Source organism: Callithrix jacchus, chromosome 22 (genome assembly GCF_049354715.1).
Source record: "Callithrix jacchus isolate 240 chromosome 22, calJac240_pri, whole genome shotgun sequence".
In the NCBI taxonomy this organism is placed as follows: Eukaryota; Metazoa; Chordata; class Mammalia; order Primates; family Cebidae; genus Callithrix; species Callithrix jacchus.
This window is the reverse complement of record NC_133523.1, coordinates 41820373-41835850: the sequence shown is the minus strand read 5'-3', so window position 1 is coordinate 41835850 and position 15478 is coordinate 41820373. Positions and strand designations below refer to the sequence as shown.

General features: G+C 45.0%; 1 protein-coding gene across 1 annotated transcript; it reads left to right on the top strand.

Annotated features, from left to right (window-relative positions):
• The first annotated feature begins 3694 nt into the window (after nt 1–3694).
• On the top strand, nt 3695–15243 carry BSPH1 (binder of sperm protein homolog 1). The gene is made up of 5 exons (XM_035285089.3): nt 3695–3786; nt 8632–8661; nt 11002–11133; nt 12058–12202; nt 14953–15243. The coding sequence occupies exons 1-4, from the start codon at nt 3714–3716 to the stop codon at nt 12195–12197; spliced, it is 375 nt and encodes a 124-aa protein (XP_035140980.2). The 5' UTR covers nt 3695–3713; the 3' UTR covers nt 12198–12202; nt 14953–15243.
• The last annotated feature ends 235 nt before the right edge of the window (nt 15244–15478 follow it).

Here is a 15478-nt window from a genome sequence, read left to right as displayed (position 1 = left end):
TCTCAGCTCAACGGCAACCTCTGCCTCCAGGGTTCAAGCAATCCTCCTGCCTCAGCCTCCTGAGTAGCTTGGATTACAGGCATGCACCAGCACACCCAGCTAATTTGTTGGATCTTTTTGTAGAGATAGGCTATTGCCATGAGCTCAGGCTGGTTTCGAACCCCTAGACTCAAGTGATCCTCCCACCTCTGCCTCCCAAAGGCATGAGCCACCATGCCTGGCCAATTCAGCATTTAAAAAGGGGGAAATTTTGTCATTTTCAACAACATAGATGAAACTAGAGGACATTCCACCAGGTGAAATAAACAAGGCATAGAAAGACACATGAAATGGCACATGATCTCTTTTCTATATGGAATCTTAAAAAGTTGAACTCACATAAGTAGAGAATAGAATGATGATTACCAGAAGCTGGGGGATGTTGATCAAAGGATACAAATTTTCAGTTAAGAAGAATAAGCTGAGGCCAGGTGCAGTGAGTGGCTCATGCCTGTAATCCCAACACTTGGGGAGTCCAAGGTGGGCGGATCACCAGGTCAGGAGTTCGAGACCAGCCTGGCCAATATCGTGAAACCCCCATCTCTACTAAAAATACAAAAATTAGCTGCATGTGGTGGCGCACACCTGTAGTCCCAGCTACTCAGGAGGCTGAGGCAGAAGAATCGCTTGAACCCAGGAGGCAGAGGTTGCAGTGAGCCGAGATCACACAATTGCAGTACAGCCTGGGCAACAAGCATGAAACTCAGTCTAAACAACAACAACAGCCATTTGACATGAGCCGCACTGGCTTAACAAAGGTTTAAGTTAAATGTGTGATACAACATTGTTGACCAAAGATGCAGCAAATCTCTGAAACGTGTTCCTCTGGCCTAATTTTAGTATTTGAAAGATTTTCAAGATTTGTTCAAGCTATTAATTCTAAATAACATTCTAGAACTATGAAATTCTAGAACTAGGAAAAATTTCTTCTGGATTCCATTCTTCTGTTCATACAAACTTCATGACAATATTAGATTTATTCATTCCTAGCTTATTCGTCAATCCTCAGGCATACAGAAGTAACAGAAAGACATTACAAACTGGCTGGGCACAGAGGCTGATGCTTGTAATCCCAGCATTTTGGAAGGCCAAGGCAGAAGGATTGCTTGAGCCCAGGAGTTTGAGACTAGTCTGGGAAACATAGCAAGACACCGCCTCTACAAAAAATAAAATTTAAAAATTAGCCAGGATGGTGATGTGCACCTGTGGTCCCAGCTACTCAGGAAACTGAGGCCGAAGGATTGGTGAGCGCAGGAATTTGAGGCTGCAGTGAGCTATAAATGGTGCCACTGCACTCCAGCCTGAGCGACACAGCAAGATTCTGTCTTGATTGACGGGGTCTCTCATTCTGTCACCCAGGCTGGAGTGCAATGGCGCGATCTCGGCTCACTGCAACCTCTGCCTCCCGGGTTCAAGCAATTCTCCTGCCTCAGCCTCCCAAATAGCTGAGATTACAGGCATGTTCCATCACACCCAGCTAATTTTTCAGCAGAGACGGGGTTTCACCATGTTGGTCGGGCTTGTTTCAAACTCCTGACCTCAAGTGATCCGCCCGCCTCAGCCTCCAAAAGTGCTGGGATTACAGGCTGAGCGATTGCACCCGGCCTCCAGATTCTGTCTTTAAAAGAGAAAGAAGCCGGGCGTGGTGGCTCACGCCTGTAATCCCAGCACTTTGGGAGGCCGAGGCGGGTGGATCACGAGGGCAAGAGATCGAGACCAACCTGGTCAACATGGTGAAACCCCATCTCTACTGAAAATACAAAAAATTAGCTGGGCACAGTGGTGCGTGCCTGTAATCCCAGCTACTCAGGAGGCTGAGGCAGGAGAATTGCCTGAACCCAGGAGGCGGAGGTTGCGGTGAGCCGAGATCGCGCCATTGCACTCCAGCCTGGGTAACAAGAGCGAAACTCCGTCTCAAAAAATAAATAATTAAATAATAAAATAAAATAAGAGAGAAAAATGGACCGCAAATGGGCTGATAAGCTCAATTCCTCTATTTTATTCAGTTGCTGAGGGATTTTTGGCTCTCGTATGGCTAATAAAGGGAAACTGACTGAAGAAATACTTGCAGAATGGGAAACCAATGACGTGCAATGCAGTCGTGATTACACGAAACAAAGATGCTGAGGGAAGGATGGGCGGCTCCGTGAATGTGATGTCTTTAGAAAGCATCAGTAACAATGGCAAAAATACAGTAAATACGGTGTGCCGAAGACCACCCGCTATGCTGTAGAATATGGTCTACATCCGTACAAGATGTGTAAACAAGAAGGAAAGAGGTGCCGGGCACGGCGGCTCACACCTGTAATCCCAGCACTTTGGGAGGCCGAGGTGGGCGGATCATCTGAGGTCAGGAGTTCGAGACCAGCCTGGCCAACATGGTGAAACCCTGTCTCTACTAAAAATGCAAAAATTAGCCAGGCATGGTGGCGCATGCCTGTAATCCCATTTGCTCGGGAGGCTGAGGCAGGAGAATCGCTTGAACACAGAAGAGGGAGGTTACAGTGAGCCAAGATCACACCATTGCACTCCAGCCTGAGTAAAAGGAGCAAAACTCTGTCTCAAAAAAAAAAAGTAACCAAGAACACACTGTGTTTTGGAACCCAGGATTAATCCGACTTTTCATAGTTGGAAATGTAGGCGTCCATAGATGCTGCGCCGATTCTTCCTCAGAACTTCAAAGCCACTGGCAGCCCACTAGGTTAATCACCAAGAACAGCGGCCCACACGGAAGGGTCCTGGAGCATAAACAAAGGTGCTTGTATTAGGGAAGCAAGGCTGCTTCTCCAGGAAGCCTCCCTGGGCCTCTGCAGGGGATTCTTGAGCCCTGGCTGACAGAGACCAGAAAGGTCTGAGATTGGGGTAAACCTGTGGCTACTCATGGGATTCCGGATGCTTCTCTTTGTGGAAACGACATGAAATTCCTCAGCCTGCATCTTCCCTGCCTGTTATTTTAAGTATTTCTTTTTATACTTTTTTTCCTATGCAAGGTAGATAGCTTAACTTTGGAGCAGAGCAAGAGCCAGAAAGGAGGGAAATGGTGGAGATGAAAGACGAGAGAAGAGGAGGAGGAGGAGGGGGAGGGGGAAGAGGGGAAGGAGGAGGGAAAGGAGGAGGGGAAGGAGGAGGGAGAGGGAAGAGGAGGAAGCGGGGAATGAGGGGGGAGGGGGAGGAGAGGAAGGAGGAGGAGGGGAGGAAGGAGGAGGAGAAAGGGGAGGAGGGGAAGAAGGAAAAGGAGGAAGAGGAGGAGGAAGAGGGGAAGGAGGAAGAAGGAGGAGAGGCACAAATGGGAAGAAGGGGAGGAGGAGGGGGAGGGGGAGAAGGAGGAAAGGAAGGAGGAGGAAGTGGAGGAAGAGGAGGAGGAGAGGAGGAAGAGGAAGGGAGGAGGAGGAAGGGAAAGAGGAGGGAGGAGGAAGAGAAGAAGGAAGGGAAGAAGGAGGGGGAGGAAAAAGAGGATGGGGAGGAGGTCGAGAGGGAGGGGAGGGAGAGAGGGGAAGGGAAGAAAAAGGAGGAAGAAAGGAAAGAGGAGGAGGAAGGGAAGGAGGAGCGGGACAAGGAAGAAGTGGGGAGGAGGGAGTAGAGGAGGGGACAGGGAGGAGAAGTGGTTGTGGTTAGTTCCCGGGGCTATAAAATCCTGGAGATCAGCTGGTCGACCACGTGTCTGTGCTGGAAGCATGGCCTGGCACTGGGGGCTCCTGCTGGCTTGGGTCTGCCTGCTTCACGGTGCGGTGGCTGATCTAGAGGAAGGTGAGGAGCCAGGGGACCCTGGCTGGGGATAGGGTCCTGCACATCGGCCACTGTATGCCATCAAATCCCAGACGCCACGGAGGGCAGCAGTCGCCTTTGCTTTAGGTACCTTAAGAAAGAAAAAGATACTCTCCCTTTCAGGTCAGAAACACAATCCATGGCTAAATACTTTTTTAAAAAATAAGCAAGTTCAGCTAATAAAAGCATGAAAGACTAAAAATGTAACTTGAAAAATCCTAGTGACATGTTACTTGAAATCCATTCTCCCGTCACGCCAGGAGATTTTAAATGCCTCAGGCAGAGGTTTTGAAAAGGAGACTAATTTTCATAGTCGATTTTATTCCTTTTCCAAAGCCTATAACAATTATGAAGCAAAAATATAAACATAAGAAGGGAATTTACTATAGATGCATCTGACATGTTTGATGATGACAGAGCATAGTTGCAAAAACAATTTCTTACGGAATGGCCGTGAAGAATGATGGTGCATATATTTCTTTTAAGCATTCTTCAGGACATCTTTGCATTAAAAAAAACACCCTTTTCCCCTTCCCCTCCCTCTCCACCTCCTCCCCATCCTCTTTTTCCTCCCCCTCCTCCTTCTTCCTTTCCTTCTCCTCTTCCTCCTCCCTCCTATTTCCCTTCCTCCTCCTCCTCCCTTCCTCTTCCTCCTCTCCTCCTCCTCTTCCTCCACTTCCTCCTCCTTCCTTTCCTTCTCCTCCTTAGTGCTTGCTAATACTTCCTTTTAAAAGAATGGAAAAGGAAAAGATACTATGACCACTGCTTTCTTATCCACTAGAATTATTTTATATGTATTGAAAAATAACACTTTACTTGGCCACAGGTGTTTTTTTTTTTTAATCAGACATCATGTCTGTAGATACATAAAAAAGAATACAGATCAGTGGGGAAAAGCTAATTAAGATGATCCTAAAGCTTCTCCACTGTCAGTCAATGTCTGGTCTCCTGAATTATCGATATTATATGTTTCCACATAATACTCGTGCTATTCAGACCCCTAGTGATAAGGCATTTCTCTTAATAATGCGTAAGTCATGGGCCCCGGGCTATTAGCCTGTATTTTAAATGATGTGGTGCGAGTCTACTTTTGATCTAAAGAACTGTTCACTATCTTCCTCCCTCCCCCTTGCAAGCATCTGCGTCCTGGACTTACTGTCATTTTTTTTTTTTTTTTTTTTTTTTGAGACAGAATCTTGCTCGGTCAACCCGACTGGAGTGCAATGGCATGGTCTCGACTCACTGCAACCTTCACCTCCCAGGTTCAAGGGCTTCTCCTGTCTCAGCCCCCCAAGTAGCTGGGACTACAGGCACATGCCACCACACCCGGCTAAGTTTTATATTTTTAGTAGAGACGGGGTTCCACCATGTTGGTCAGGCTGGTCTTGAACTGCTGATCTCAGGAGATCCACCCGACTTGGCCTTCCAAAGTGCTGGGATTACAGGCGTGAGCCACCATGCCCAGCCTATTGTCTCTTAAGAGTTTCTTTTTAGCCACTGGGGAGCAAACTACATTTTTTATGCTAGTTGTATTCAATACAGTCAATAGCAACCAGGTCCCCACCGCAACCCAGCCTGCAGATGGTGAGATGCCATCACAAATAGGGGGAGTGGGAAAACATACACATCTGGAGCTCAAAGTCTTGCTCGAAGCCATAGACTAAGCTTGCTTGAAATCCAGAGATGCTGGAATCTGGACTCCTAACTTGCCAGGAGCAGAGTCTAGTGGGACAGAGGAGGTGAAGGGAGCCTCAGTTCTTGATGAATGGGGATGCATGAGAGCTCTCGGTTACCGTTCCTACCCTTCCCCTTTGGAGAAGAATTTTAGTGGTTTAGAAGAAGTGACATGATAGGCTTGCTACGTGCAGAGGCTCTAGTGGGAAGATCTAGTGCATGAACTAGTGGGAAGACAGAAGACGAAACAGACCGAGTGTGGCATCTGCTAAATCTACCATATGCCTGACCTGAAACAGGAAACGTGGATGAACTGGCAAGACTTCACAAAGGACTTGGTTGAGTGGTCTTGTTCCGGGGCTAGAAATTTGCCGTGTACAAAACGTGATGGCTATTTCAAGTCGACGGGTTGTCTAAGGGATTACACGGGAGTAGGGAGGAGTAGGAGGAGGGGAAGGAGGGAGAGGAGGAAGAAGGAGGGGAGCAGGAGGGGGAGAAAGAGGAGTTTCTTTTGAGCTACAGAGGAGCAAACTCCAAGTTTTTGATGCTGGTTGTATTCAATGCAGACATAGCAACCGGGTCCCCACCACAATCCTCATCACAAATAAGGGGCATGTGAAAACTCACAGACATCTAGGGCTCAAAGTCTTGCTTGAGGCCATAGATTAAGCTTGGTTGGAATCCAGAGAGGCAGGAGGGAAATCTGGACTCCTAACTTGCCAGGGGCAGAGTCAAGTGGGACAGAGGAGGTGAAGGGAGCCTCAGTTCTTGATGAATGGGGATGCAGGAGAGCTCTCGGCTATGGTTCCTCCTCATCCTCGTTAGAGGAGCATTGCATTTTAGTGTTTTAGAAGCAGTGACATGATAGGCTTCCTAGGTGCGCAGCACGCAGAGACTAAACGGCACGAGCATCTCCGCTTATGAGCATGTGATCTGCACCTCCACCTCTTCTCGCTAGTGCCTGACCCAGTGGGTTCTTAAAAACTCAGCTGGTGATTCTAATATGCAGCAAAGCTCGTGAACCATTGCACTCATCCATTATGACCATTGCTTAAGTAATATGTGCCTGGCCGGGCGCGGTGGCTCACACCTATAATCCCAGCACTTTGGGAGGCCAAGGCGGGTGGATCACAAGGTCAAGAGATCGAGACCATCCTGGTCAACAAGGTGAAACCCCGTATCTACTAAAAATACAAATAATTATCTGGGCATGGTGGCGCGTGCCTGTAATCCCAGCTACTCGGGAGGCTGAGGCAGGAGAATTGCCTGAACCCAGGAGGCGGAGGTTGCGGTGAGCCGAGATTGCGCCATTGCACTCCAGCCTGGGTAACAAGAGCGAAACTCCGTCTCAAAAAAAAAAAAAAAATACGTGCCTAAGGAAAACGTTTTAATTTCAAGACACAAAAGCAGCCAGGACAATTTAGCTGAAAAGCAAACTTGTGGAATGAAGAAACACGAGCAAATAGCAACGTAGTCAGTAATGAATGAAGTAGACACGACAAGTTCAGAATTAAAATCACTGCTTTTGCAAAAATCTTTTCAAAAAACAAAAAAACGTCATTGCGTTTTTAAGCATAATACACAAATTTGGTGAACTCGCCATGAACACAGATGATGTTGAGTTATGATGCTTTAACATGAGAGATAGCTGCAAGTTAATGATAGTGCGTGTAAGTTCTCTTAACCAACATGACATTTGTCAATTTATTTGTTGGTAAATTGTGCTTTTCTATCTTACATTATTTTAATAGTTATTAAGCATCATCTAGCATGGGCTATTTGGGAAAAAATCAAATTTTTCACTCTGTATTTATTCTGTATTCATTCTATGTTATATTTCATCCTAAAGTTATGACTATTTTTCTTTTTTTATCTTGTTTTCTTCTATCTCCTTCTTGAATTAAGTTAGGACTATTCTTTTTTTTTTTTTGAGATGGAGTTTCGCTCTTGTTACCCAGGCTGGAGTGCAATGGCGCGATCTCGGCTCACCGCAACCTCCGCCTCCTGGGTTCAGGCAATTCTCCTGCCTCAGCCTCCCGAGTAGCTGAGATTACAGGCACACACCACCATGCCCAGCTAATTTTTTGTATTTTTAGTAGAGACGGGGTTTCACCATGTTGACCAGGATGGTCTCGATCTCTTGCCCTCGTGATCCACCCGCCTCGGCCTCCCAAAGTGCTGGGATTACAGGCGTGAGCCACCGCGCCCGGCCCGAGTTATGACTATTCTTAAAGACTCAATTAAATGAACTTTATAAAAGTTTTTTAATATTTAACTAAACACATGCTGGTTTTAAATCGAATAGCCTTTACATGAAGTCACTTCAGGAATCAGGCAAAGTCACAAAACAAAAAATCCAAGTTCTAAGGAGGGAAGGTAAATATTTCAAGTTTCATGGCTCATGAAGGAACGACGGTTGAGAAAAGCTGCTTTAAGTGGGGAAAGTAAAGCTATCAGGCAGTTTCTTTCATTCCAGGAATATTAGGATATTCAAACTGGGAGGACGTGACATCCTAATGTTCTCTCCATTTTACAGCAGAGGAAACTGAAGGCAGATTGTTGGTAAGCGGTGGAGCCTGTGCCCTGATTTGGGCGGTTACTTCCTACTGAACCAACCCCTCCAAGGGGGATTCAAATTGAATTACCATATGCTTAACCTTTTTTAACTTAACGGAACTTAACACTTCTGAACTTTGTCATCTAAGACGATGGAAACAGCCAGGCACGGTGGCGCACACCTATAATCCCAGCACTTTGGGAGGCCGAGGCAGGCAGATCACAAGGTCAAGAGATCGAGACCATCCTGGCCAACATGGTGAAACCCCGTCTCTACTAAAATACAAAAATTAGCTGGGTGTGGTGGCGCGTGCCTGTAGTCCCAGCTACTTGGGAGGCTGAGGCAGGAGAATTGCTTGAATCTGGGAGGCGGAGGTTGCAGTGAGCTGAGATCACGCCATTGTACTCCAGCCTGGCCCCTAGCAACAGAACAAGACTCTGTATCAAAAAAATAAAATAAAAGATGATGGAAATAATGCTTGGCTAAAGATGATGCCATAATAATATCACTTTTTCTCAAACTAACATTTTTATGTAATTTCATTTTAAAGCCTAAGAATAGTGAAATGAATGTCAGCTCTAAATTTTGTTTTTCAGAAACCATAACTCATTTTCCAGAGATTAGAGGTAAGTTTATCAGAAAACCTTTATTATTAATGTATATTCTAATTATGTAAAAATGGGGAATCAGTAATGTTTTTCCAGTAAAAAAATATATGTATATATTTTTTATATTTATGTATATGTATATATGTATATATTTTTTTCTCCTTGTATAAAATGTAACACAAGTGCCTTGTAAACAGATAAAGGAAAAGGAGATCTAGAAGTCACCCCGAAGTTTCATCAGCACTAAATGTGTCTGCTCTTTAATTTCTGCCAATCTAATAGGAAATAATATATTTTAAAATGTATATAGAAACATCCAATAATAACTAGGAATATTATGAAGAAAGTGCTGGAGTAGAGAGAGATTTTGTTCCATCAGATATTTGGATATACTAAAATACTGTAATATAAACAACATGGAATCAGCATATGAAGACAGAAGGAAGAGGAGGGGGAGGAGAGAAGAAAGAAAAATATTTTGTGATGCTTGCTGGCTCCAGAGCCTGCTCATTTTACCACCCTGCTTTCTTACATCTCTAATAATTTGAAGATACTTGATTGAAAATATAGGATGGATCCCAGGATATATTAGAATAATCCATGGTTTTAAACATGACTGTTTAAATGGTGCAGGTGGTTTATTTCATCATAGACCTGTCATTACTATTTGAAATAAAATTAAGTTGCATTCCCCTTTTGCATTATACACAAAACTAAATTCCTGCTTAATCAAATTTTAAATATAAGAGGAATAAAATTGTTTAATTTAAGAAGAAAATGGAAAAAAATATATATTGCCTAAGGACCAGCAGAGCTTTTAAAGCAAGGCAGGAATCATCTATAATACATGTAAACATTTTTAAAGTGTGTAAATGCTTTGTGCTGATGAAAATTCAGGGAAAGGAACACATTGGTGGGAAGGACTCATTGCCATTGTCCTTTGAGAAAGCAATACTCATCAATGTTAAAATTTTATACACACTTTGTTCTTGTAACCTTGCTTTGGGGATTCTGTAGAAACAAATAGTTCAACACATAAGGATTAAAATACATGAACCGTTTACTACAGCTTTATTTATAATGGGAAAAATCCGAATGTGGGAAATATTGAATAAACTGTGGTGAATCCATGTCACAGACCATGAATCAGCATTAGAAAGAAATTAAAGCCGGACTCAGTGACTCATGCCTGTAATCCCAACATTTTTGGAAGCCAAGGCAGGAAAACAGTTGAGCTCAGGAGTCTAAGACCAGCCTGGGCCACACAATGAGATCTCATCTTTACAAAAAAATTTTAAACTTAGCTGGGCATAGTAGCACACACCTGTAGTCCCAGTTACTCAGGAGGTCGAGGTGGGAGGATCACTTGCGCCCAGGAGAATGAGGCTGCAGTGAGCCATGAGGAAGTCAGAGCTACACAGTCACTTTAAGAGGATTTCTACGGTGTGTTCAGTTGGAAACTCAAGTATAAAATGATTCATTTTGAAGGGTAGCAAAAGATCATGTATGTGTGCCTATATGTGTATATGCATATATAACTATGTATATCCTGAACATAACCATACAGCATATATACAAAATCATGTAACATATATGTCATATATATTAAAAAACCATACAACATGGAGAGATATATCTATTATATCTATTATATATAATAGATATATATTTCCATGTTGTATGAGAGGGGGAGAGAAAGAGAAATGATGGAAGGAGGTGAAAATAAGAGATCCAGGGGCAGAGGAGAAGAATTGTTTGGTAGATAAATGCCCACATTTATGTTTCTATGCATAGGAGAGATTTCTGAAGCTGGGGCAAGCCGGGCGTGGTGGCTCACACCTGTAATCCCAGCACTTTGGGAGGCTGAGGTGGGCGGATCACCTGAGGTCAAGGAGTTCAAGACCAGCCTGACCAACATGGAGAAACCTCATCACTACTAAAAATACAAAACTTAGCGGGGCGCAGTAGTGGGTGCCTGTAATCCCAGCTACTCTGGAGACTGAGGCAGGAGAATCGCTGGAAACTGTGAGGCGGAGTTTGCGGTGAGCCGAGATTGTGCCATCACACTCCAACCTGGGCAAAAAGAGTGAAACTCTGTCTCGAAAAAAAAAGAAAGAAAGAAACTGGGGCAAATGCTATGAAAAATGTTGAGACTGTTTATGCCCCGGGAAGAAGCAGGGCAGGGGAAGGAATACAAAACAAAACCCTCTGTCATTACAGAGCCAAAGCTCTGCTAGTGAGTGGTACAATAACATTCACTCCAGCCACAGGCAATGGGTAACAGACCCTAGGAAGACAGTGCCTTGATAACCTCTCCTAACACACCCACAGACAGATGAAGAATTTTGTTTTCCCTAGACGGGGAGTGTGTCTTTCCATTCTACTATAAAAATGGAACACACTATGACTGCATCAAGACCAAGGCGAAACACAAATGGTGCTCATTAAACAGGACTTACGAAGGGCGCTGGAAGTACTGCGCTGCAGAAGGTGCGTGTCCTGCCTCTACATACCTCGGAGCAGTAACCTCGGTCTCTGAGGAGAGACACAAGAGGGTTCTGAAAATAGAATCCATAGCCAATTAAATTGTGAAAATGAAGGATGTTCAATTTCTGACGGTACAAAAACCACATCGCACCAAAGATACGTTATGAGCACTTCAACCACATTATTATTATTTTGTTTTTTGAGGTGGAGTTTCACTCTTGTTACCCAGGCTGGAGTGCAATGGTGCGATCTTGGCTCACCGCAACCTCCGCCTCCTGGGTTCAGGCAATTCTCCTGCCTCAGCCTCCCGAGTAGCTGGGATTACAGGCACGCGCCACCATGCCCAGCTAATTTTTTGTATTTTTAGTAGAGACAGGGTTTCACCAGGTTGACCAGGATGGTCTCGATCTCTGTACCTCATGATCCACCCGCCTCGGTCTCCGAAAGTGCTGGGATTACAGGCGTGAGCCACCGCGCCCGGCCCTCAACCACATTATTTTGAAAAGAATCTTTTTAGTAGAACGTCAAAGTAATACAGGATCTGAATGCCCCACCAATATTGTTCCTTTGTGCCTTTGGTGGAATAGGGCAGAAAAGATGATACTGAGTGGGTGCAAGTGTGTGTATGCACGTGCACATGTGTGCATATGTGTGTATCTGTGGGCATGTGTGCACATGTTTGTTCATGTATGTGCATTCATGTGAATATATCTATGCCTTTGTGCACGTGTGCCTGCACGTGTGTGCATGTGTCTGAGTGTGCATGTGTGCACGTTTGTTCATGAGTGTGCATTCATGTTAATATACCTATGCATTTGTGCACATGTGTGTGCATGTGTGTGCACATGTGGGCATGGTGCGGTGGAGGGGGGTGCAAATTAGAAAGGCTTCTCTCTCCAACTGCTTCTTCCTCTTTTTCCTCTGCAGATTTTGCAAGCTGTGTATTTCCCTTCTGGTATAGACGCTTGATCTACTGGGAGTGTACCGATGAAGGGAATGCATTTGGGAGAAAATGGTGTTCACTGACCCAGAATTTTAACAAGGACCGAGTTTGGAAATATTGTTAATGATGGTGAGATTTACTGGGGTGGGGGAGGAAGACGTTTAATCATTCTCTTTGGAAAGAACCTATAGTTTTTGTTGGCAGAGGAGAAGAACCCTTACTCATTAGAAAGGGTTGGTTTTTTTTTTTCCCCCTTTTTTTCTGGGACGTGAGTTGAAGGTGATCTAACTATAAATAACTAGAGGTTTTTGATTAAGGATTATGGGTTTTAATATGGAAATCTGTAATTTAGCCTCAGCACTTTAATTGCTAACTGTGTAAAATTAGTCCCTTTAAAAAATTAAGTCTATGGGCTAGGCATGGTGGCTCATGCCTATAATCCTAGTGCTTTGGGAAGTCAAAAAGGAAGGATCGCTTGAGGCCCAGGAGTTCAAGACCAGCCTGGACAACATAGCAAGGACCCGTTTCTACAAAAAAATATTTTTTTTAAGTAACTAGGCATGGTGGCACACACTTGTAGTCTCAGCTACTTGGGAAGTTGAGGCAGGAGGATCACCCGAGTTCAAGAGTTCAAGGTTGTAGTGAGCTGTGAGGAAAGGGAGACCCATCTCTAAAACAAAATAAATGAAGTAAAATAAGTGTATGGACTTCGGAAGATAGTGAAGTGTCAATGTAGATTCATCAGTTGTAACAAATGTTCCACTCTGGTGGAGGATATTGATAACCGGGTGGCTATGTGTACATGGGAAATTTCTGTATCTACTACTTAATTTTTCTGTGACTTAAAACTGCTCTAAGGCCGGGCGCGGTGGCTCACACCTGTAATCCTAGCACTTTGGGAGGCCAACGTGGGTGGATCACCTGAGGTCAGGAGTTCAAGACCAGCCTGGCCATGATGGTGAAACCCCATCTTTAAAAAATAAATAAATAAAATAATTTTAAAAAGAAACCGCTCTAAAAAATAACTTGCATTGGCCAGGCTCAGTGGCTCATGCCTGTAATCCCAGCACTTTGGGAGGCCAAATCACAAGGTCAGGAGATCGAGACCATCCTGGCCAACATGGTGAAACCCCATCTCTACTAAAAATACAAAAATAATTAATTGAGCATGGTCGCACGTACCTGTAATCACAGCACTTTGGGAGGCCAAGAAGGGCAAATCACAAGGTCAGGAGATTGAGACCATCCTGGCCAACGTGGTGAAACCCCATCTCTACTAAAAATACAAAAATAATTGGTTGGGCATGGTCGCACGTGCCTGTAATCCCAGCTACTCAGGAGGTGAAGCAGAAAAATCACTTGAACCAGGGAGTCGGAGGTTGCAGTGAGCTGAGATCACACCACTGCACTCCAGCCAGGTGACAGGGTAAGACTCCGTCTCAAAAATAAAAAATTGTGTGTATTTAAAAACGCATTACCTTAATGAAGAATATGTTTTTTTAAAAAAATGGTAACTGAGGTAGTACCTGAGGTAGGAATACAGGTGTGGAGGTAAAGTACCAGAGTGAAGTTTAAAAAGTCTCAGATATGGCCGGGCGCGGTGGCTCACGCCTGTAATCCCAGCACTCTGGGAGGCCAAGGCTGGTGGATCACGAGGTCGAGAGATCGAGACCATCCTGGTCAACATGGTAAAACCCAGTCTCTACTAAAAATACAAAAGAATTAGCTGGGCATGGTGGTGCGTGCCTGTAATCCCAGCTACTTGGGAGGCTGAGGCAGGAGAATTGCCTGAACCCAGGAGGCGGAGGTTGCAGTGAGCCGAGATCGCACCATTGCACTCCAGCCTGGGTAACAAGAGCGAAACTCCATCTCAAAAAAAAAAAAAAGTCTCAGATATGAACCACATGAATGAGAGCAACAAAGCTGGGTGCATTTCACAAGGTGAGGGAGAGCCATGGGGCAGGTCCATGGTGAGTATCCCGAGAGCCAGGCGGTGGGCATGCCAGCACTTGAGAGCAGGCTAAGTCCGAAGAGAAGCCACAGAGCAGCATTCAGTAAGCAGAACCTGGACAGAATCCAATTTGATGATAGAGGCCAGGAACAGTGGCTGACGCCTGTAATCCCAGCGCTTTGGGAGGCAGAGGCAGGGGGATCACTTGAGCCCAGCCTGGGCTACATAGCAAGACTCCATCTTTACAAATAATTTTTAAAACTAGGCAGGCATAGCAGCACATGCCTGTGGTCCCAGCCACTAAGGAGGCTGAAGTAGGAGGATCACTTGAGCCCAGGGATTTGAGGCTGCAGTGAGCAGTAATTTCGTCCCTGCACTCCAACCTGGGCCACAGAGCGAGACCGTTTCTTAGAAATTAACATTAAAAATTAAATTAAGACACAAATGTAATTATAAGGCAAATTGCTTTGGCTCTGGGTGGACAATGGAAAGACGAAATGGCCATGGACTGAATGTGGCAACCCGCTTGAACCCGGGAGGCAGTGGTTGCAGTAAGCCGCAATCACGCCACTGAACTCCAGCCTGGGTGGCAGAGCGAGACTCCATCTAAAAAAAGAAAGGGAGAGAACGCGGCTGTGGAGGTGACCAAGCTATGGGAGCCCAGGGAATACATACCTCAACCTTCTTCCCTGTCATCTCCTGCCAGTGCTTCCCATTGGTCAAGCCCAAGTAGAAAGCAAAGGGAAAGGAGCTCAAAGATGAATGAGGGGTGGAGAGTGAGCCACCAGGTGCATGCAGGTGGCACTCAGCATGGCTGGGAACATGAGTTTTAATCCCACCAAACTAAATTATGAGATTCCCACCACAGCATATCGCTGCCCAGGGGGCCACACTGAGAAGGGCAATGTTTGTTTGGGTTTATTTCCAGGTGGGTGTGTTGGTGGGTGTGGAAGAAGAACAGAGGGCTGAGGATCGAGTATGTACAAAAGAAAGATCGTGAGGATAAACAAGGAGCCTGAAGTGAATAAACGGCCAAGTAAAGATGGCGGTGAATAAAAGGAGAAGGAAGTAGAGGCTCAATACACCGGAAGTCTCGACTGATTTTGGACTTCCTCCAGCTGCCTCAGAGCAGCGGCGGGAACACTAACAAGATGGCGCCCTCCCGCTTGCACTTGGCTCACTTATTTCTCTTGTAATAGCCAATAAAGAGTCTCCAGGCAAACGTGGTCTTTCTTTTTTGGCTGAATTGAAGGGTCCAATCTCTCAACAACCACCTCTTGTAGCACCCAGCAACTCCCAAATGTTGAACCAGAACTTAAGCCAGCTTCCCCTTTCTCTTCACCTCAAAATATCTGCAGAATAAAATGGTGCTTGGCTTTTTATTGTGGTTGTGAAACAGATGACAGGCAAGGTTATGAATGAAAAGTGTGTGTGTTTCTGTGCACATATGTGGA